Source organism: Cottoperca gobio, chromosome 14, assembly GCF_900634415.1.
Source record: "Cottoperca gobio chromosome 14, fCotGob3.1, whole genome shotgun sequence".
Classification (NCBI taxonomy): domain Eukaryota; kingdom Metazoa; phylum Chordata; class Actinopteri; order Perciformes; family Bovichtidae; genus Cottoperca; species Cottoperca gobio.
In genome coordinates, this window is record NC_041368.1 from 16,325,711 (window position 1) to 16,348,214 (window position 22,504).

General features: G+C 40.1%; 1 protein-coding gene across 1 annotated transcript; it reads right to left on the reverse strand.

The window, feature by feature from the left end:
* Positions 1-937: 937 nt before the first annotated feature.
* adrb2b (adrenoceptor beta 2, surface b) lies at positions 938-13,446 on the reverse strand. Its single transcript, XM_029448914.1, is given in 5 exon segments — positions 938-5,380; positions 5,382-5,754; positions 6,356-6,647; positions 6,730-6,889; positions 13,237-13,446. Coding segments are annotated over 5 exon segments (1,506 nt in total). The 5' UTR covers positions 13,261-13,446; the 3' UTR covers positions 938-4,723.
* Positions 13,447-22,504: the final 9,058 nt, after the last annotated feature.

Here is a 22,504-nt window from a genome sequence, read left to right on the forward strand (position 1 = left end):
TGATTGTGTGTGTGTGTGTGTGTGTGTGTGTGTGTGTGTGTGTGTGTGTGTGTGTGTGTGTGTGTGTGTGTGTGTGTGTGTGTTTATCTAGAGGGCACACCTTCAACCCTGTGTACTGTGTACAGAAGCCTGAGGCACAGCCCAGAGTGTGTCTGTTTTGATCTACAGGGATTAAACTGCATCTGCCTTTCAATGTGTGTGTGTGTCTGTGTGTGTGTGTGTCTCTGTGTGTGTGTGTGTGTGTGTGTGTGTGTGTGTGTGTGTGTGTTTGTGGGTGAGTGATCACACAGGATATATACGATCGTCTGTTGTCAGCATTATAATGCTGGTTAACACCTCGTAACAGGATAAAGCACAGACACACCCAGACAGATCTTTGACAGGGAAGTGAGGGCAGACACTCTCGTGTGGCAGATGAAGGTGGCAGGATGTAAAACATTTAAAGCATGTCAATTTCTCCATCAATTTAATGCTAAAATGTGAATTTGAATACAGGTTTAGGGGTAGAGTATTAAACAGATACGCACACAGAGAGAAAAGATGGCACCTGCTATTAATATTCAGGCGTTAACATAACCACTGAGAGTCCATTATAGGTTCATTATGATACGAATCTGTGCTTAGTGCTAAGAATGAACTATTTTATGTAATTAAACCACTGAGGGGATTTCTTTTTCACAATGTCCACCATGATTGTTTTGCTCACAATGGTAAGAGCAATGTGACTTGAGCTGCAACTTTCCGTACAAAGGAGTCACGTAACACCAGATGAAAATGCTGTTTCTATGGACCTCCAGTGTGTTGACGTACTCATCTTAATGCAATGATGTAGAAGTTTACGTTGCATGTGTAGACTATGAGGTGTGTTTACAGGTGCAACACAAGTAGTTCTTGATGTTAAGTTAACAAAAGACACAATCCACAGTACACAAACATCCAGAAGACAATACATTTGCAGGTTTTAATAATAAAAACAATCACAAAAAAAGACAAGACACAAATAGCTACAGCTGACAAACAGGACGCACAACAAAAGACATGCATGTTAAGTACATTTACTGGTACACTGGTATTATTTTGGAACTACGTTTAACTTTTATTAAATTGTAAACATGTTTCATTGAAACAGGTCACATACCCACACCCACACACACACACACACACACACACACACACACACACACACACACACACACACACACACACACACACACACACACCTCCTACCTTCCTATCGAACTGTAAAGCGATGTGTGTCTGCATGTATTGAGGCAGTATAGCTGATTGCATTTCCTCTGCAGCAGCTGATACTGTGGCTGCTGCGACTGCCTGCACCTGTCACTGTGTGTTACGCCACACACACACACACACACACACACACACACACACACACACACACACACACACACACACACACACACACACACACACACACACACTAACACTTTATAAGCACAAAAGGCCTCTGTCCCACAAGCTTAATTAAAAAGTTTATAGTTGAAGAGAACATTTCCTGATCTTAATGTTTTGTTGACAAAGATCCTTTTGAGGAATCTTTTTCCAAAATTGCCGGAGTTATGGTCATTTTGAATCTCGGAATACATCAGCTATTGGTCTAACGACGATAAGCCTCTGGGGGCAAGAGGCAATATTCTTGGGTTTTGGTTTAGGCAGCGGATATCCAGGCCAAGACTTCCTCTTCAGTGCGCCGCTCTTTATTTATAGTCCGATTAGCAACTTGAGAATGGGGTTGGAGTTGAGACACGACGTCTACAAAAGGATTATTTCACAAGTTTAAAAGCTAATGTTAAACTAATAAAAAGATAAATTGCTGTGAGACGTTAGCATGTCAGCCAATACGTTCCAGCTGTTTTTGCTCTCTACACGGTCTGTTTACCTGCATTCAACCAAAGCCTGCTCAAACGTGATTAGTCGATACTACTCGTACTGCAAACACTGTCGATACCAACATGTTTCCGCACGGCCTACATATTCTGCATTCATATGTTGATATGATACATCTGTTTGAAAAGAATATGGTCATTTCTTATATGCCTATGAAAATGTGTCCTCATGGTCATTTCCATTATGCATTGTCAGTGAGTGCAAATGATAAAATGAAAAATTTGCAATGCAGTAGTTGACACTTTTTAAAGGAAAGATTAGCCTAGCTTCCAGTCTAATAACTCCAGATGTCCCCGGGCTGTTTGTTGGAAAGCAAGCTGTGAATGGTACTAAGCCAATTTTAACCTTCTATCTTTTTCTTATCTCTGTCCCTCTTTTTCTGGAAGCCTGTCTCTTGTGATCACACACACACACACACACACAGACACACACACACACACACACACACGCACAGACACACACACACACACACACACACACACACACACACACACGCACACACACATGGCTGAGCAACAGATTCAAACAATATAATGTCAAACTTCATTATTTTACTCACAAAAAGATCCAACAGCTTATGAATAAATATCTACTGAGATGAGATGTGAGTGTGATGGAGGTAGAAAATAGAATCCGCTCCTCTGGTTAAAAGTTTCACACCTGAAAACGTACTTTTAGTTTCGACAAAGCAAATTTTAGATTCGTCTCAGTATACACACAGATATCATATAAAATGAAAACAAATCATTTGAGCGTAAACTCGTGTTTCAGTGCTGCTTAAACTCCACATGTATTAACAGACAAGATACAAAACGCACGTTAAAACAACCGTTGTTCTTTTCAGAGAAGCAGATCAATTATTGAATTGAAGTATTTTCCAACTTTAAATTAATCCAAGTACACATTACAGTTCATCACACATATTCAATGTTTCAAGCTTTAAAATGCACAAATAGCTAACATCACATCACAAGTACACAAAACATACAGACACACAGACACACAGACACACACACACACACACACACACACACACACACACACACAGACAGACAGACACAACACACACACACAGACAGACAGACACACACACACACAGACACACAGACGTGCAGATTATATTTACTTGCCAATCCTTGACCCTCGTTACCTTGTTGAGTTGTAATTTGACACATACAAGTTAAATAATTATCTATACATAGATGCAGGGTTGGGGAGATTATTTTCAAAATGTAATTTGTCCATTTAGAGTACAATGTCATCTATATGTATGTGTGCTACTTTAACATCATTAAGCGGCTTTGAGGTCTTGAAAAGCGCTATATAAATTCAATGTATTATTATTATTATTATTATTATTATTATTATTATTATTATTATCGCTACTTTGAATTTGGAAAATAATGATATAAAAACAAATCCCCCCCCCGGCTCTTTCTGACAGAAGACACTGTTATTAAAGAGACAGATAAAAGCAAAGTGGGTGCTGATGTTTGGAGAGATAAAGAGTTCCAGTGAATATGTGATGTTACAAAGCAAGTAAAAAGAGATATAGTTATGAGTAGAGTCACAAGTTTGGGTCTCAGATGTTTATCTAGCACACAAGTATACACCAGTAAATGATTTTGGACCTGCAGTGAGGTTTACCAGGAAGGAATGAAAAACAAAAATCTCTGGAGGCCATTATAAGTCAGCCTCAAATGACACCTTTTGTTTCATATAAGACTTTTTAGCTACAGGGCAAACAAAATGTATTTTTTAATCTCTACTTTATGGTTTTGGCTGGATGTGTTGTTGCTGTGTTGGAGATCATCAGCATTGCAAATGTGGCGGTTGAAACTGTTTTAACCGTCACACTTCCAACTGTAAGAAATGCTACACGTTCACAGCTATGACACACACATTTAGTGCGTTTTTTAAGGTCTGTTGTTGCTTCTGAAGCACTTTGCGATCTTGTTTTTATGAAAGGTGCTATATTAAACTTCACTTTCGTACAGATGTTGTTTGAATGTTTTACTGTTGATGGTAAGAAGTTGGTGCTACGATATGTTTGCGTCGTGGCGCTTTAACTGTAGTTGTTAGACGTAAAGGTGAATGATTTGCCTCTTCCCAGCCTGACAGTGTGCAGTCAAAGCAACAAACCTTCCTGCCAGTGGCTCAATTTTCTACATTTCTAAGCAGCAGCAACGTCTTGTTTTTCCTATTTGACTACTTTCAATAAAAGAGCATTTTGGAGTCTCCTTATCGAGCAGTCATTAAAACCTTTTCACTTGTAACAGTAGAATTGTCCTTAAATATTTTACTCCTATTCGTCCTGAATTTCAGAAGTAAGTAATTAATAGGAAGTCCGTTATAACATCACCTTTCTGTACATAATAAATACATCTTCTAATAATAGCTGTGTTGTAGCTACCAATTTGGTGAAGCTCGTAATGTTTAGTGTCACTTCGCTAATGCAGTATTCTTGGTCTTTTGAGTACATTTTGTATAATTGTGTTCACTAAGAATTCTGCCTTATTGTACCTCAATGAGCTGCGTTATGATGCCTTGAAGTTCCCTTCAAGTGTTAAGTCAGACCTCTTTGAATGCTGACAAATACTGCTTTACTTGTGTCTATGTTTTGAGGAAAACTGCAGCAGCAAAGAGGAACAGTGACCACAAGTGAACCCTCAGTAACACTGAATGAAATACACATTATAACATTAGCTACACCCTAAAAAAAGACTCAACCAAAACAAACACTTAGAGCTCCACTCAATTGGTGTTCTTAGCACGACTATGCACACACAATGTAATGTCTAATATAGGCTGTAAATGGTCACGCAATAGAAGCCAGATTTTCCTTACTGCTCCCATTAGCAGAACTGTTAGCCTGCCAGTTCGTCAGGGAACCAGGAGCTACTTCTAAAACCTGCTCAAGGCGAGGAGTCGGAGGAGCCAGAGTTAGTGAGCTGTCCCGGATAGAGCTGTCCAAGCTGCCCTTCCAGTCTGTCCTTTGCCGAACGTCCAGCCCCCTGACACCATCCACATTTGTCCTACCTGGGGGCTGTGAGTAACAATCTCTGTCTCTGCACCATCCCCATCCTCTCCTCCCTCCCCAGCTCCCTCGCTTGCCCCTCAAACAGAGTATCTCCTGAAAGGCGTGTCTGAAGTCGGGGCTGCGGCAGTAGATGAGTGGGTTGAAGGCCGAGTTGGAGTATCCTAGCCAGTTGAGGAGTCTGAAGAGCAGCGTAATATCACCCAAGTTGAGGAAGGTCATGAGGATGTTGAGGATGAAGAAGGGTAGCCAACACAACGTAAAGGTTCCCATGATGATCCCAAGAGTTTTCACAGCCTTGTGCTCCTTCAAACAGAACTTAAGACGCTTTGCGGCGGAGTGTTTTCCTTCCCCTTTTTCTGTCCTTGCTCTGCTTTCTCCTAACTGTTCCTCCTTACCGTCTAAACCTCCTGTTTTCTGCATGTTTAGTCTGCCCTCATCCTGCTTGTTCTCTCATCTCAGTTCCCGTTTGTTTATTTATTGCTGGACTGTCATCAGGATAAGACAGCTGTACAGAGTAATGTAAGTTATAGAAGTGCCTCTCCCTCCCTCTGATCTTCTCCAGCTGCTTCTGAGCCTCCTGGAAGACCCGAGTGTACAGGAAAATCATCACCACCAGCGGCAGGTAAAAGGACACAATAGAGGAAGACACCGCAAACGCTGCATTGGTGTTGAAATCACAGCAGTACTTGTCGTCCAAGCAACGGAGAGCTTCCTTATCGTGCGACACCCACAGCTTCAGATGGATGGGCAGGAATGAGATGAGGGAGGCCACTGCCCAAACCCCAAGGACCACTGCAAAGGCCCGACCCCTGGGAGACAAGAGAGAGCACACTTTCTAACTTCACACTTCCAGACTTCTTCATTTGCAAACTTATGGCCTTTCAACTCAATTAGCATCACTTTATAGACACATTTATAGTATTTTGCGCTGCTTCTTCTTCTGGAGCCACAAAAGACTGTTCACATATGCTGCTCTCAAAGACCTTTAAACAGACTTTGACGTGTAACATCGTTGCAGTTCCCCTTTAAGTTGTGTGTAGACAGTACAGAAGGGCTTGTACAGCAGCAGGTCCTTTCCAAAGAGCTTGAAAAACACAAAATAAATGGATACTAATACTAATATCTTAGAGGACCACATTTGCAGGAGGGTGGATACGACCTTGCTGACTAAAAAAGCATAAAGTTACCGGTGCACTGCTGTATGGATTCACATTTTCCAGAATGTTGCACCTCTGACCACACCCATAAAAGTGATGCCACAGCAGTTTTTGCCTTTGACAGTAGACGAAAACACCTGCTGTAACATCACATGCTGGAAAGTAAACATGTCTAAAGTGGTGCATCAGCAGCATTCTACTGCATATTAAGTAAAAGTTTCTAAACTTAGATACCAAAATGTCTTGGTCATACCTGGTGAGAAGCGTTGGGTAGCGGAGCGGCGAGGTGATGGCGAGGTAGCGGTCCAGAGCGATCACACACAGGGTTTCGATGCTGGCCGTCACACACAGCACGTCAGTCGCGGTCCAGAAATCACACATGAAGTGCCCAAACTGCCAGGTTCCCAGCAGGATGTAGCTGGAGCCAAAGGGGACAACAACTAAACCCATGATGAGGTCGGCAACAGCCAGCGAAGCAACGAAGAAGTTGGTGACTTTCTGAAGCCGCTGGAACCGCAGGATGGCTGTAATAACCAGCACGTTACCTGACAGAAGAAAAGACAGATTCAGAGTAACTAAAGGTTTATTTTGATCCTCCAGTCATAATTGAAATGTTTTGTAACTTACCAAATGCGATGGCAAGAACCAGAATAGCCATCGCAACACCCAGAAGCACGAGCTCTGCATCGCTGTACTCCGAAGATCTCGCTGGCCAATCTGAGCCTGAGGAGTTGCTGTCCTGGGATTGGTTAGCCAGTGCTGAGACAGCACTCACATATTCCATGATCTAAAGGCAGAACACACAGAACAGCACAACTTTGTTCAGGTCTGGTGCTTCTCAGGGACGGTGTGAGATGGATTTAAATAGAATTACACTATTTGGATATCAAAAGATGATTATTTACATAGAAAATAGCCTTTTGCAGGGTCAAAGGTCAGCTAGAGAGAGTTCCCTTTCTTGTAGAGGTGATGAACATATGTGCTCTTTCGCAGAGAAAGTTATGTATATGTCCCTTGTTGTTATAGTGAGTTCATCAAGCTGTCTGCAAGCCTTTCTTTCTCTACCAGTGTTGACTCATATAAGAAATCAGCATTTTGTAATGCAGTGTAATAGCGTGCATGTCCAGCTTACCATTTACCTCAGTTTTTCAGTCAATTCATGATGTACAAATGATAACGCTTTAAAAAAGCATACTGTAACCCGACAGCAATGTCTGCAGTGGCATTTGCAAAAGAGTAGCAGAGCAAAACCAGGCATTCACTGTCTTTTTTTTTTTTTTGCTATGAGTGAGTTTATCGTACAGTATATAGCAGTGAGAAGAATTCATACATACATATCCTGTGTTAATGTCCTGTAGCAGCAGAAAGACACTCGCCTGCTGTCGTCCTATAGCAGCTGCTTATTATTTAAGCGTCATTCTACCCGTTTGCTCGTAGGTGGCGGTGTGTTTATTGTTGTGTTGCTCTTATACAAGGGTACAGCAAGTTTATGTTTATTAAATGCACCTCTGACTAACTCCAAAAGCTGTTTGGTGAACTGGATTTTTCCTTGAGCATGGACACCTGGATTTATATGTACGTTGGCTTTATTTCAACACAAACACTCACAACACATGTTGTTGCCGGCTGTGAAGAGACACATTGATTCACAGGTGTTTACCAACTGGTCAATGAGCAAAGTGTTGAATTTTAAATATGCATTTCAAAATGCTAGGGTGGACCATGACATGTCATTCCAGCAGTGGGATAAATTGCCCCCATAAGTAAAAGCATATGTCATTACATTCCTGTAGTAACACAAAGCACAAGTGTCAGTGTCAGTACGCTGCTGTCAATTACACTGTCTGCGTTCCACAGCATCCAGTTTGTGCGTCATTTGTTTGTCCTCAATACATTTCCATTTCGAGAATATAAAGGTGTCACAGTTTGGGCCAAATGATGGATCTGCCTGGAATGTTGACTGCAGACTCATTTTGAAAATCAATCTTTCATTACTGATGCTCAGCGGTCAATTGTAATAAATTAGGAACAGCACAGTCTGCACCTGACAGATAATTATGCACAATCCAATACTAGGCTAAATAACAACCAAAATAATGATTTCATCATGTACTCATGGTTGCAAAATGCTGAGTGCACTTGTTGCTCTGTCACCTTTTCACACCGATGACTCTCTAATGCCTCGTGACTTTTTACTGCTATTGATCCGATCAATAATCTGGGAGGCTACCTGCACTAATACACAATACAACTTGTGGAAGATGCACGAGCGCTGTTTAAACATTTATACACACACACACACACACACACACACACACACACACACACACACACACACACACACACACACACTGGATCAGCTCTCTAAGGCCAGTAATCAAACACAAAAGATTTACTGTGACATAGATATCTCAATATTTAAATTATAGGGAGCACTTAGAAACACAAAAATGCACACAATAGTACATTCACAAACACACTGGGACAAGTGCACGTGCAAACACAGAAGTGCACATGCACGCAGAACACCCAGCTTTTGCAGTGCTTAAGAGAATAAACTGATGACAGTAGAACAAACTGTGAGGGGAGAAACATGTCTTTGCACACAAAAGCAAAAGCACACATTCTCTAATAACAACTCAGCCATAAAACATGTTGCTGTCCTGATAAACTAAACCATATGTGTTAAAGATGAACGCTAGTTTGGATTCACTGAATATGAGAAACTAACACAAATATGTTTTGATGAAAAGAACTTGTTGATTTTTAATGGCATTGAGTTAATTTAACACTAAAACCCTTTTAATGCTTTAAAAGTATACACTTAACTGTAAATAAAATGTATATATATACATATATGTATATATGCACAAACTCATTACAACACTGTGTGTGCATGAAGCATATGTACAAAAAACAATATTTGACATTTCAGTAAGTTTTCCTACCTTCAGGCTCCGTCCTGTGTTTTAAAATCCAACAATTTAATAATCCCAACACCTTCACATCCGCAACACAAAGTATCATTATAATGTATTTGTCAGCAGCTTGTAGTCTCTCTTCCTCTTCTGCTGAGTTATGAGTGTCTGGTTGTATGTGTGACACACACACACACACACATTCTGCCTCGCTCTCTGTTTCCCGTACATGCATAAACACTCTTTCAGCCCTCGACCACACTTGCCCTTTTGAAGCAGCTGAGCCCGTCACCCTTTTTTATAAGCAAGCCCTCGTGACATCACAGCAGGACAGTAGCCTATCAGAGGACAAGGAATGGCTTTTAGTGTATATCGCATGTCTGCAGTGTACTGACAGTTCAACAGCACCCAGTGCGCTCTTTAAAACATGTTGTTTTTAACCTTTATTTATTCAGGGATGGTTCTCTGAGCACTTCCTTTGCACCACCCTACTGAACATTCACACATTAGAGCTGCAGTGTACAACCACAGACTTCTGTTTTTGACTGCTGTGTGTTTGTACTGCTGCAGTTGAGAGTTTGAAACCTGAATACCCGACTATATTGTATTCTCATATGCTTCACTTTATCTTATCGAATAAAAACTAGAATAAAAAGACACTGTTGCATTTATAGTCGCCATTAAAGCAACTAATAACAACCAGGGTGGGTCGAGGTTGTGGTCTTGGTCAGATAAGACTAGATGGAAACACAGTAAACAAATACTTCATGTTGCACGTTGAATCCAGATTAGAGGACACGGCAAGACTCAGTGTGTTTAGTAATAGTGTCGAGTTTTGCCTGTTTTACGTGATTAATACGATTTTGCTTTACATTACTTTTGTATCAGGTTTGCAGTTAATATAAAAGCTCAGACAGCTGAAGTTGAGTTTATTGAGTCACATTTTTTTTAATTGATCTAAAAGGTTTTTCAAGTGTCTTTGAATGCAGCTGCTTTATGCTGACGATAAACCTGCACGTACACAACAAAAACCCTCACACACACACGCGCCACATTTGTTAGCTGCATCTAAACAACCCATCACAATGCATTCAGTGACGCTGCATAATCAGTGTATTTCTGTATTGATAATATGAAGTCGGCTAGTTTGAGTTCAACACATGTTCACAAACAAGAACAAGCACAACGTTATGAAATTAATGTTCGAGGAGAGAAGTCCTGGCATTTCCACAGGAAACACCCTGCCATCCAGGTAACGCATCATTATGTTTTCCATTTTGTCAAACCTCCGACTTTCAGCCAGAAATAGTAGTTCAGAAAAAGCAACACTACAATGTTTCGGTTTTATTTCTCCAGAGAAACAGGACACACTATTACTACTATTACCTTCAGAGCTTCACCCTGTCTCTCTTTACTCTTCTAAATGTTGTTATTTATCTCTGCTCCTTTAATCATCTATTTGCTTTTCATTATCTATTTTGAAGCACGTTTGTCAAGAAGCCCTGAGCCACATCTATATGGCCAAAAGGACTGATTACTGATGAAGTTCTGTGCACCAGAGTCAATTATGTTGTGACCACACGGTCGATCTTCGGTCAGTCACTCTGCTCGTGCACATGCAGGCCGCCCAAGGGCGCATAGATTTGCATATAGACAGTAGTACCAATATTTCTGCAAATTCGTTCGCAGAGTGAGCGATCCACCGAGAGATAGAGAGAGGAGCTTGTTGACCCTGTCTCCAGTTGTGGGGCAGGGGCAAAAATAATTAAAAAAGGGCACCAGCTGCATGCGGTGGAGCACCAGCACACAAAACGTTTTCTAGTGTGTAAGGCTGCTGTATCACGATTGTCTTCATTTTAAGGCCACCCTAGGGGGCACATTATCGGATTTTCTCCAATTATTATAATTTCAGTTGGGAGCAGGAGGCTCTACAGTCAGAGAGAGCCACACAAATGTGACAAGAAAAGTAAGGTGAAGGAGAAAGATGTAGTGATTCTTAGGCAAAGTCTGCGTGAAGAGCAGAATGAGACCCTGTTGGTCGAACGCTACTGGAGTGTAGAGCTAAACCGGGTCACTGCGGTCTGGAAAGCGGAGAACAAGAGAGAAATTGGACAACAACATTTTGATGAACTTAAACGCAAAGTGGAAAAAAACGGTGGCGTGTAAGAGAGGAGGAGGTAGTCGACAAGATCAGAACTCTTCAATAGGACTTTGACAGGAAAGTGAGTCAGGTCGTCCTGGAAAAGGATGATCTCATGACTAAAATAACCACTGAAAACAAAGCTCGTGGAGCACAGAGTTTGGAGAGCGAGGACAAGCTGATCGAGAAAGAATGTGACATTATCCAAACCGAGGCGGAGTGGAGAATAAAACTCAGGGAGCAACAAAATAAGCCAGATGGAGAAAGAGATCAAGCTCCAGACACAGCGCTACGCCGACCTCCAGGTACTGGGAGCAGTTCAGCACGTCAATGAGAGGATATACAGTTTTAATTATCATGTATCTTGAGTCAAGATAGTACATTTAATTTATTTACAACAACCACGATTATCTCACTGATTAAAACGCCGACACTAAAACATATTGATCATCAAAATATTGCAAAATATTCTCATTTTAACAGCAGAAAAACAAGTAAATATAGGTTTTAATGCAGCTTCTCATAAAGATAGATATAAAAATATACTGTACTTAAAGTATCAAAGCACATATTCTGCAGAGAAACGTCTGCTGTGACTGATAACGTTAGCTTGCACTATGTTACTATTGTAGTTGGATGTAGTAGTTTAAAAACTAGCTTTGACTAGCTTAGTCAAAGATCCAAAACGACTTACTTCAAAATGCCACACCAGATTTATTCTTCTTAAAGAAACGTTTATTTACATCAGGCTTTATGTGCAAAACTGTGCCCTAACATTGCACAATTCTTACATTGTAAACCAAAACACTTCAGGGCCATGCTCTAGTGAGTGGAGCATCATATGGAGCAAAAGGCCTTTTTTCCCAGCACACATTTTGACTTGTAGTAGGAGAGGTTCACAGGGTTCACAGTCATATAGTTGTCAGGAAAGAGGAAGAAGTGAGGTTTTTTGTAGGGACCTGCATCCTTTCTTCGGCATTCAGCAGAAGACCGACGGCCTGCAGAGTTAGTGGTAGAGCTGCGAGGCTTGGTGTTAATTCCCTTGATGCAACAAATCCATTTCCTCAGGTGCTCTGTGTCGTGACATTACCAACAACATTAACAATGGCTCTGGTCTATCCAAGTGTCCGAGTGAGCCAGCACATGCACGATACCAGGAAACTGAAGCATCTACTGGCATTCAGCCATACTGTATTTCAATAACAACTGTGAAAAAGCTCAACACAACACCTTTTTCTTTGAAATGTCCGCTGTGAGAAAAGGTCTACTGGCTCAGTTCTGAACACTGAGGGTACAGCTTGTTCACGGTGCGAGCTCTCTTCTTTCTCTGAATCACTCCGACTGTAATCAGAGTCTTCCTCACTCTGACCTGCCACGTCACTGCCCTCGTGCTCATCCTCTTCCACGTCAAGAGCAATGTTCTTCAGTTCCTACAGATTGTCTGGGAATCTAAAAAGACAGTACATTAATTTACATAAAGATAGGTCAGTGTAGTTTAGTTGAAGTTTACTTGTCATTCTGGTTCTTGTGATGGTTCCTATCTGAACATGTGACATTAAGGGGCCGTACAAATGTCTGTCAAATGGCCAACTGAAAGGTGGGAAGGTGGTAAATTATTTATAACAATCAGAAGCGGGACTTAAGTAACACGAGGTTGAGAACCTGCTCTACTGCCTGCTCTGCGGGACACACGCCATGTGTGTTTTGTACTTTGTAGTTGTCATGCCAACAAACAAGAGAAAAAACATCAGGAGCTTGTTCAGGAAACAAAAATTCTGAAATATTGTGTTATGTTTTCTAAGCAAATGAGGACATAAGCAAAAACAGGCCGGCCTACTGAATATGAAAATGTTCATGTTAGATGCAAAAATGCATCCTTATGGTTTTTTTTCTCAGTAAATGAGATCATAATCTCTTTTACTTTGACCTATAACATTATTTCTATTTCAATGTAGATAGAGATCTTATTTTACAGCTTGTACTGTATGTTATTAAACCATTCAGTTTAACAGATTTAAACAGTCCACTGTTTGTTTGTTTTTGCGGCGGTCAGCTCAATGTTGAGACCAAACCTACGTACGCCCTTGAAGCTGCCGTCATCCAGAGGAGCCTGCAAGCCGTTCATTGGAAGGGCTGAACACTCGCAGAGGAAACCACGTAAAGAGCAAAAACCAAGTGGTGGCATTACTGGTGAGATAATACAAGCAAAAAGTCCTGTTTGTCTTCTTATATGGGAAAAGTCACACATTGCAGTCAGTGTGGCCATATCCTCCTGTCTGTCTAGCCCCAGCACATTCCTCCCTGCACCTCTTCCTGTCCGCGTCCTATCCCTTCCTCTCTCTTTTTATCTCCATATCCTCCTTTCCCTGCCACACCTTCCAGCTCCTAAAGTATCCATACATTAATATCAAAGCTCTGTTCCCTATAGAGAGCTCATTCTTGTCTGTTATTTGCAAAGTCGCCGGTTGTTTCACTTCTTCACTCAACACTGCTCATCATTAGTCCATTTGAGTGACCCACTGATTCGGTGTACATGTCTTTGTGGACAGCTGTGCCGAGTTATGAGATAACACATAATAAAACATTCGCCGACAATGTCTTCTGTTTGTTTTGCGTAAAATATCACTTCTTGCAATGTTGTGTGTTACGTAATGCTCAGGTAAAGTCTATCCAAATCCAAAAGCAGGTCTCGTACAGCGGCTTCAATGAGTTTCTTAAGAAGCTTGGTGAGTAGGAGCAGGAGAGGCAGGGAGGACCGAGCGGTGGGAGACAGACGGGCGAGGTGCAGGGGGAGAACAAGAACAAGAGTTCAGTTTGGCCAAGGCGTTAATGAACGAACTGGTGAAGGCTGGAGCGAAGAGCCGGGGCGTAGAAACTGCAGGAGCCTGACGAGTGATGCTTTGCAGGTGTGCAGATACTGAATCAGCTTGGCTGCAATCAGGGAGCCGGGAGACAGTGGAGAAACCACGCCCCTGACAATATCTGCTGATAGCAATTAAAACATGATTAACATTTTTCAACATTTTTTTTTTGTCTACTTGTCATGCTACTCAAATGATTTTAAAGTAAAAACAACACACAATTCACCATTTATAAAAATGAGAACAAGGACACATTGTCTTTTGTTGTCGGTCACCTCGCAACTCAACAACAGTGTTTCAATATCGCACTTAAACATGACTTCAGATACTTATGATACGACCTCATGAGGTCTATTTGAAGGGACCATGTGACACAAGCCACGCTCCAGTATGTTTCCCCCGCTCAGTGTTTTATCATCAGTCAAGGAAAATGACTGGGAGATAACAGTGTGGGGGAACAAATGAGGATTTTGAGGTGGTTAGGTTCCCTTATTGCCAGTTTGAGTCTGCTTCTGTTTCTTTTTCTAATCTCCTCTGTTACTTCCCACCAAATCCAATATTCAGTAAAGCTGAAAAGCTAAAAGACTTCTTCAGAAATATCTGCTTCTGTATTGAGTGGCTTCCTCAAGTGGTGGGACCAATCTATAATGCAGTATGTTCACATATGAATCGTGCAGCTGAAATGTACTGACAGGTCTGATAATCTTTTTACCACAGTGTTGGTTGTAAGCATTTCATACGTATTGCGTAAAAGAAATGCATTAGTAGCGATAAAGCAACAGTTATTCATTCTCTCTTTTGCAGTGAGGAAATAAGGAAAACAAACACATTCCCAGCTTCATGTGTTTCTGGTGTTTATTTGTTCTGCTAAAAGAGGCCCAGCCTGTTTGTTCTGTACATAATGTGCATCTGGACCTCTGAGACCATATTGTACTGTATCCTACACCAACTAGTCAGGACTTGTACCCCTTATCTTTCCTGTGCCAAGATCCGACACCGGATTTTTTTCAGAATTTGCATGATATAGCCCAAAAAAGGTAGCTGAAGAAAAGGTTGAATACTGAAGACAAGCTATGATGTTGTAATGTTATGTAGAGGAGCTGCCACCAAAGGGAATATGAATGGACTGGTTCTAAACATCCAACAAAATACAGAAAACCTGACACAAGCTCCTGCTCTGCCTCTCTCCTGCTATATAATGCTCATACTCTTACAACCTCTGCCCGGCTGAAACAGCTCTTTTGACAGATGCGATGATTGGAAGAGTCAAACAAGAGGAAAGATTCTGCATCACCAGAAAATTGTCATTTTCAGACATGTCACACAAGTGTTCCTTAGTTAGTTTCTGTCTATCCGTGTGCTGCTTGTGTGTGTGTGTGTGTGTGTGTGTGTGTGTGTGTGTGTGTGTGTGTGTGTGTGTGTGTGTGTGTGTGTGTGTGTGTGTGTGTGTGTCGATAGGTAAGAAGAGGCGAAATGAAAGATCTCCTTCTCACAGATCAGGGACGAGGCATGTGAGCGGAAAGATAAACACACTTTCAGCCAGTCAGCACCTTTCCTTTCCTTCCCTCCTCTCTCTTTCATCATCGTCGCTCTCACTCTTCCTGTCTTTCCATCACTCGCCCTCCCCCCCCGGTTCTCTCCTCCCTCATCGCTCTCTCCTCTTTTATCTCCTCTCCCGTCTCGTTCATAACTCTCTCTCCACCTCCTCTCTCATCACTCTTTCTGCTTCCTTTCTTTGGTTGTTTCCCCGAAGGGTAACACTCCTACTCTGCTGCTCATCTTTCAACTGTCCTTACTTTTCTAGCTCACCCTGCCCTTCTACCCGTATGACTTTTTCACACTTGTGTCATTTGTCATCCCCTTTGAAATACCATTTGCGAACAATTCTCAGCTGTGTTCACCTCTTCGGGATCAGCCGATGCATCAAGTGTTCTCTAATCTTTCATGATGGTCTGAAGTTTATAGATTTTAAAGCATCTGATATAGCGGATGTTTACGCCTAGGAGGATTTCAGCTGAAGAAATGCACATATTCTCATCACTCATCATGTTCACTTCCTGTGGAAAGCAGTTTCATAAAGTTGGCAACAAAATGGTCAAAGCAGAGCTGAGATATTCTGACGTTTTATCCTCTCGTATTATTCAGGCTGGACATCCTAAATGTCCTTATAATGCTACTAAACAGCATCTTCCCTTCGACCCTCCCGGTGTGGTAAATGTCCACGTCTGTCTGACTCCACATCCCCAGTTTTTAATGTAGGTTTCTCATTAAAAAGCCTAAGCTGAGATACCATGTCATTTTATTAGACTTTATTAGACCTAGGCAGCCATCCTACAGAGCTGCTCTCACATGCTTTACAGTAACTGAGAGGAATATTTTTACCAATATACACATAATTGCCAGTTTATGGCACACAGCTTGTAAAAAAATCTCATAATTTCTTTTCGTGTTAGCTTCTACAAGTTATTATTTTCTCACTTTTGAGATAATTGCCTTGAAGTCAGATGAAACGGTTTCATGTAAGCATACAACACTTAGATTATATGGTTTCTGCGTATCAATTCCTTCGGGGGACAAATGTCTTATTTTGTTGGACCAACAGTCCAAAACCCAAATATATTGAATTTATAATAACATAAAACAGAGAATAGTAGCAAATTCTCCCGTTAGAAACACTGGAAACAGAGAATGTTTGATGTTTTTGTTTGATATATTACTTCAACGATTAATTGATTATCAAAACAATCAAATCAAATTGACAAATTGACAAATTGTTCCAGCTCTAAAACTTATAAATAGGAAAATCTTCTAAATTGTAATTATTCCTTTAATGTTACCTATTTAAGATATTAAAGTGTCAAGTATCATGGTGTTAAATCATTTGCTTTCATAGTTTGGTTCCGCTATTACAGCTTCAATGCTGGAACAATCCAAGATTTCATTTGTCTATTGTAATAATCTTTAAGATCAACTGATTGTACCTAACAAACATATTTATACAAGAACCATTCACTAAGATACAGTACTATCTTGCTATTTTACTGTTTCCATGAAGGCTCACAGGATTCCCGTCTGTCCAAACACAGCTGATTCAACTACTTTGGATTCGAACCAAAGCTGTGAAACAAACTATCTCCACGCCCAGGTTTGAGCGATATGAGATAGAGAAGCAGCAGTCAGCCAAGAGGGATGTTGAGGTTCTCTAATCTACTACAACAGCACATTTGGTGACATAATACTGATGTGTTTCAACACAGAATTTGGAGTTGTAAGAATTACAGCTCTCAGTCTGTCCTGATTCTTTGCACATAAAGGTCGTGTGTAATCCTCACATTGTTATCACAGTCAAATTGGCTGACTGAGAAAAATTTTGTGTCTTCCAATGTGAAAGATGACACCATCAGTGTTGTGGAAAAACACACAACAATATGTGACTTAGCTGAATGACGGTTTACGATAATCACCATCTGATACGGAGTTAAACTCACACTGAGGTGATTTCACCAGGACATTTTGTGGGAACGATGAAGCTTCAAAGCACCGTAAGAAGAATGTCTTTTTATGTGACGTGTTTTCAGACAAAGCGAGGTGTGGTTTATCTAAATATTTAGAGAAAGAGCATGAATATCTTTAGATTTTTCAGCCTTTACTGTTATCTCCTGCAGTTATAAATCTTTAGTTTTCGGGGTGTGTACTGTGACCTTTGACCTCTACATTCTGATTTAACAACAATAAATCCAGCTCTAAAGAACAGGACCCTGACATATAAAGAATCCACTTTTGACCCCTTAATCATGGGAAGTGGAGGTCGATCAGTGATTATACTAAGATAAACACACACACACACACCGACACACCCTCTTGCTGTGCAACCACATTGTTTTGGTTCACCGCCCTTATCCGCAATGTCTTTCAGCAAAAAAAACATAAACACCCTCTGTACGCTACCTGTCCACCACCAAACGGCACACAGTCAAAGTTAGCGGTGACAGATGGAGCATTTAGCAGATAAAGAGCCAGATATTTATCTTTCGATCTCGCTGCAGTGGTATTTATAGGCTGGTGTTGTGCCACATTTCCTATAAAGCCTTTTACTTCCTGTCCAAGAGGATGTGACCACTAACTTCCCTCTCATTCACCACATGTGTGTGTGTCTTTTCCTTTTTCTGTCTGCCTCTTCACCTCTCAATAAGCTCTTTTACTGTACGTGCAAACACAAATATTAACCCGTTTGCACTGGAACAGCAGCGCCCTCTTCATGATAGAGCCATACTTTATTTGTGCTGGTTATTGCAACATGTTACGTAGCAGCGCATGTCATGAAATGTGACTTAGTGACAAGTGGAGGCTCCCAGATACAGTTTATAGCCTCTCAAACTTCATGTGAAAAATGAATCTCTGACATTTATAGTTTTATTAAATTCTCAAATCGTATTTATCTTTCCTTTTTTCCCCTGAAGCACTGTCAGATAAAATGCAGTTTGAGGTTTCTGCTATTATTTTATTATTTATTATCTCAACTTCCCCATCAGATGCATCTGGTCTGAGCAGCAATATCGCTTCATCTTTTACAGACAAACAGACATCCTCTGTAATTCGTATTTCCTCTTTTAGAATATAATACAACGGAAATACTATAACACGATAGCTTTTAAATTGTAGAAACTCAATTTCTTATTCACAGAAAAGATGGCTGCAGTTTTGGGGAATATTTAAAACTCATTTTGAAACAACAATTTCTGCACTGCAAAAACAAATGCTGATTCAAATAATTGCCTATGCTCACACACACGCACACACACACACACACACACACGCACACACACACACACACACACACACACACACACACACACACACACACACACACGCGCGCACACACACTTTAGTATAACACACAGTGCAGTTGCCAGATACTGTTCCTTTGGAGGAACTTCCCATTGTGTCCCAAATGCTTTTCACTAGGCAAACTTAATCACTTGACAATAGGTCATTAATCACACCTGAAGGTCCCACAGGCACAAACCGAATGTGATACTACCGGTGACATATTGTTTTTCTTTCCTCAGTCAACTTCCAATTGAAGGCAAGACCTGAACTCTTGACTCTGTGATTGTAAAAGCACATATGAGAGGCTGGGATCTTCCTGAGGGAATCAAACCTCTACTGTAGCTGATGTTTACAATAAAATACACACATTACAGACTTGTGTTGAATAAACTGCAGTTTGACAGATTCTGCTCAAAAATATTCCGCAACTTTATTAGTCATTATCATAAATTAACATTATTTTAATTTTAAAACCTTAAACCTTTCCCTTCCTTGTGCAGAAACATCAGCAGGAGGTTTTAGGAAGTGTCAGTGGTTTGTACAGTTTCCTGCACATTGTTTTTAATTACAGGGACTTGAGCAGGACAGACTGAAAGGTAACTGTATAAACATGTGTTTGTGTTGGAGGGCTGTGGTATCCTAGAGAGGACACATCTCAAATTAGTTTTCAAACGGCAATATCTTTTTAATAATACTATTAATATAAGCTTTACTTGTGTAGCACCTTTCATACAAGAATTGCAGCCCAAAGTGCTTCACAGCAAAAACATAGTACAAGATTAGACAGAGCATTTACAGTACAATAATCACAGTGTTGATGTAAATGAGTGCGAAGTAGCATTAAAAATAGTATAAAATAGCAGAATTAAACAAAAAGGAAGACAAAAATAAATCATGTACATCATGTATGTATATGTATATCATGTATGTATATGTATATCATGTATGTATATGTATATCATGTATGTATATGTATATCATGTATATATATGTATATCATGTATGTATATGTGTATCATGTATGTATATGTGTATCATGTATGTATATGTATATCATGTATGTATATGTGTATCATGTATGTATATGTATATCATGTATGTATATGTATATAATGTATGTATATGTATATCATGTATATATATGTATATCATGTATGTATATGTGTATCATGTATGTATATGTATATCATGTATGTATATGTGTATCATGTATGTATATGTATATCATGTATGTATATGTATATCATGTATGTATATGTATATCATGTATATATATGTATATCATGTATGTATATGTATATCATGTATGTATATGTATATCATGTATATATATGTATATCATGTATGTATATGTATATCATGTATGTATATGTGTATCATGTATGTATATGTATGTATAAAATGTACATCATATCATTGATTGCATTCATCAGAGTGCTGACTGTTGAATTAAAATATTCCAATATATTGGCGTTCCAGTGACACCACTACATTACCCAGAATGCATCTGATACAGTTTGAATGGACAGTTTCGAGTAATTCAAGTTTCCTTATCTGGTTCCTATTTTGACATTTCAGGAATAGGAAACAGTAAAACAGCTCCACAACCTTCAGTGCAGTGTTACCATGGATGTTGTCCTAACTTGTACTGCCACCTTATGGTGTTTCTTTGTAGCTACAGAAATCTGTGGCTGACTTTGCTTAACTTTGGTCTATTCAGTCTTCTACTTGTCCACCTGTCCATTTAAGCCAGTGTTTCTCAAACATTTTCAGACCAAGGACCACTTAACCAATAAAAAAACACTCACGGACCACCTAACTCCCCAAATATCCAAAAGCAATAGGCCTGCTTACCACTCCATCAATATATTACAAATGACAGCCTAATAATGAGCTTTATGTGACCTTCTCTATATCGCTCGTTCACACATTAAATCAAAAATACAAATACAACTACGGATTCTACAAGCATTTTGTTCATATGCGATTTAAACAGTAAATGCCTTCGTCATGTGTTTCTTAAATTCATCACGTTTCCCAATGTAATCCTTGTGTTTACTCTCAAAATGTTGTTTGAGTTTGGCGGGTTCCATATCCAAATGTGATGTAGTCGCTGTGATATGTTCTCTTCACTTTAGCGCTGGATTTTCCGCTTTCAAGCCGAGTTTCACAGCTTTCAGCCGGGTGGTGGTTGGACGGTGAACCGCTCTCCTGGGACTCAGTAACGCACACAAAACCACTTATAAAACTGCGGCTGAACCACTTGTTGTAGCTGCTGAATCACCTGCATCAGGACGATGCACATTCACTGTTGCGTCACATTTTTTATTTTATTTTATTTTAACTGACCCTGTCTTTAGCCATTGATCCATCTTGTCAAATTGACCGCGCAGATCATTCATGACGTAAGATCATAAAACAAACCTACGTAGCTACATCTATGCTACACTCTAGTAGATACTAGTCATTTTAAAACAGTTTGAGAAACAGTTTAAACTTATAATATATTAATTTCAAATGTGACATTTTACCAATATACTCACGGACCACTAGCGGTCGCTCACGGACCACCAGTGGTCCGCGGACCACTCTTTGAGAAAGACTGATCTAGGCCTATCTACAGTATAACTCCAGTATTAATTAAGCAGACGGAAACATCTGTTTTTAGAATCGTAATAATGTTTGTTAATGTTTTTGATGAATTTGTTTTAAATGAGCACCATCAATGTTGATTGCTAGTCTTGGAGTCGTGTTTTAAATGTTTATTTTTTTGTTATTTGATTATTATCTGATTATTAAAGTGACACGCTATGACATAAAAATACCATATATGATTAAAGTTCCCCTTCAGGCCACCATTTAGCGACTATTGAGAGCCAACGACACACTTTGCTGTTTGGAATATTACAGGACTATTACATTGATACCACAAAGGACCGACAAAATACTAAATTATAAACACGGCTTGTCTAAAATCCCAGCAGAGAGTGAGTAGCAATTAACCCACATATGGAGCCTTATACATCCCCCATAGGTGAATGTGATAAAATGTGTTGGCTGGTGAATCTGGGACCCACAGCCAATCACAGTCCGTTTGGTGGTTATTAAAAATGCAGAGGAGCTGAACGTGAAAGCAACTTTTACTGCCTGCTTTGTCCCCTTTATAGGAAGCCTTGTAGGAATTAGCTGCCATTTTTGTTACATGTCCTTTTCTCCTGTTCTTTGCGTTGATAGGGAATTAGGTGTCATATTGTAACCTTTCTTTTGGGGTAATTTATTTAGTATTATGGTTGTATTTATACTCAGGGTTGTATGGTTCAGGGCTGTCCCTGAAGTTACATTTAAGCTTCTATATATGGCAATAAAACCAATTAGTTTGCTGCTATGGATAGGTGCCACAGCGATTTAGCAAAGATTTCATGGTAATAGACTATCATCGATGTTGTGTAAATTAAATGGGTTGTTTTTTGTTCATAAAACCTTGTTCATGTTATGGTAAAGTGTATTTTCCCAAATAGTTTAAATAAATAAAAAATTGTCGAACAATCATTTTCTGGCCAAGCTCCGGGACCTCAAGGGTCCGGGACCCCCTGATGAAGAAGACCCATGGTCTCTATCTATTTCTATGCCACGCCCTCTCCACTACATCACTT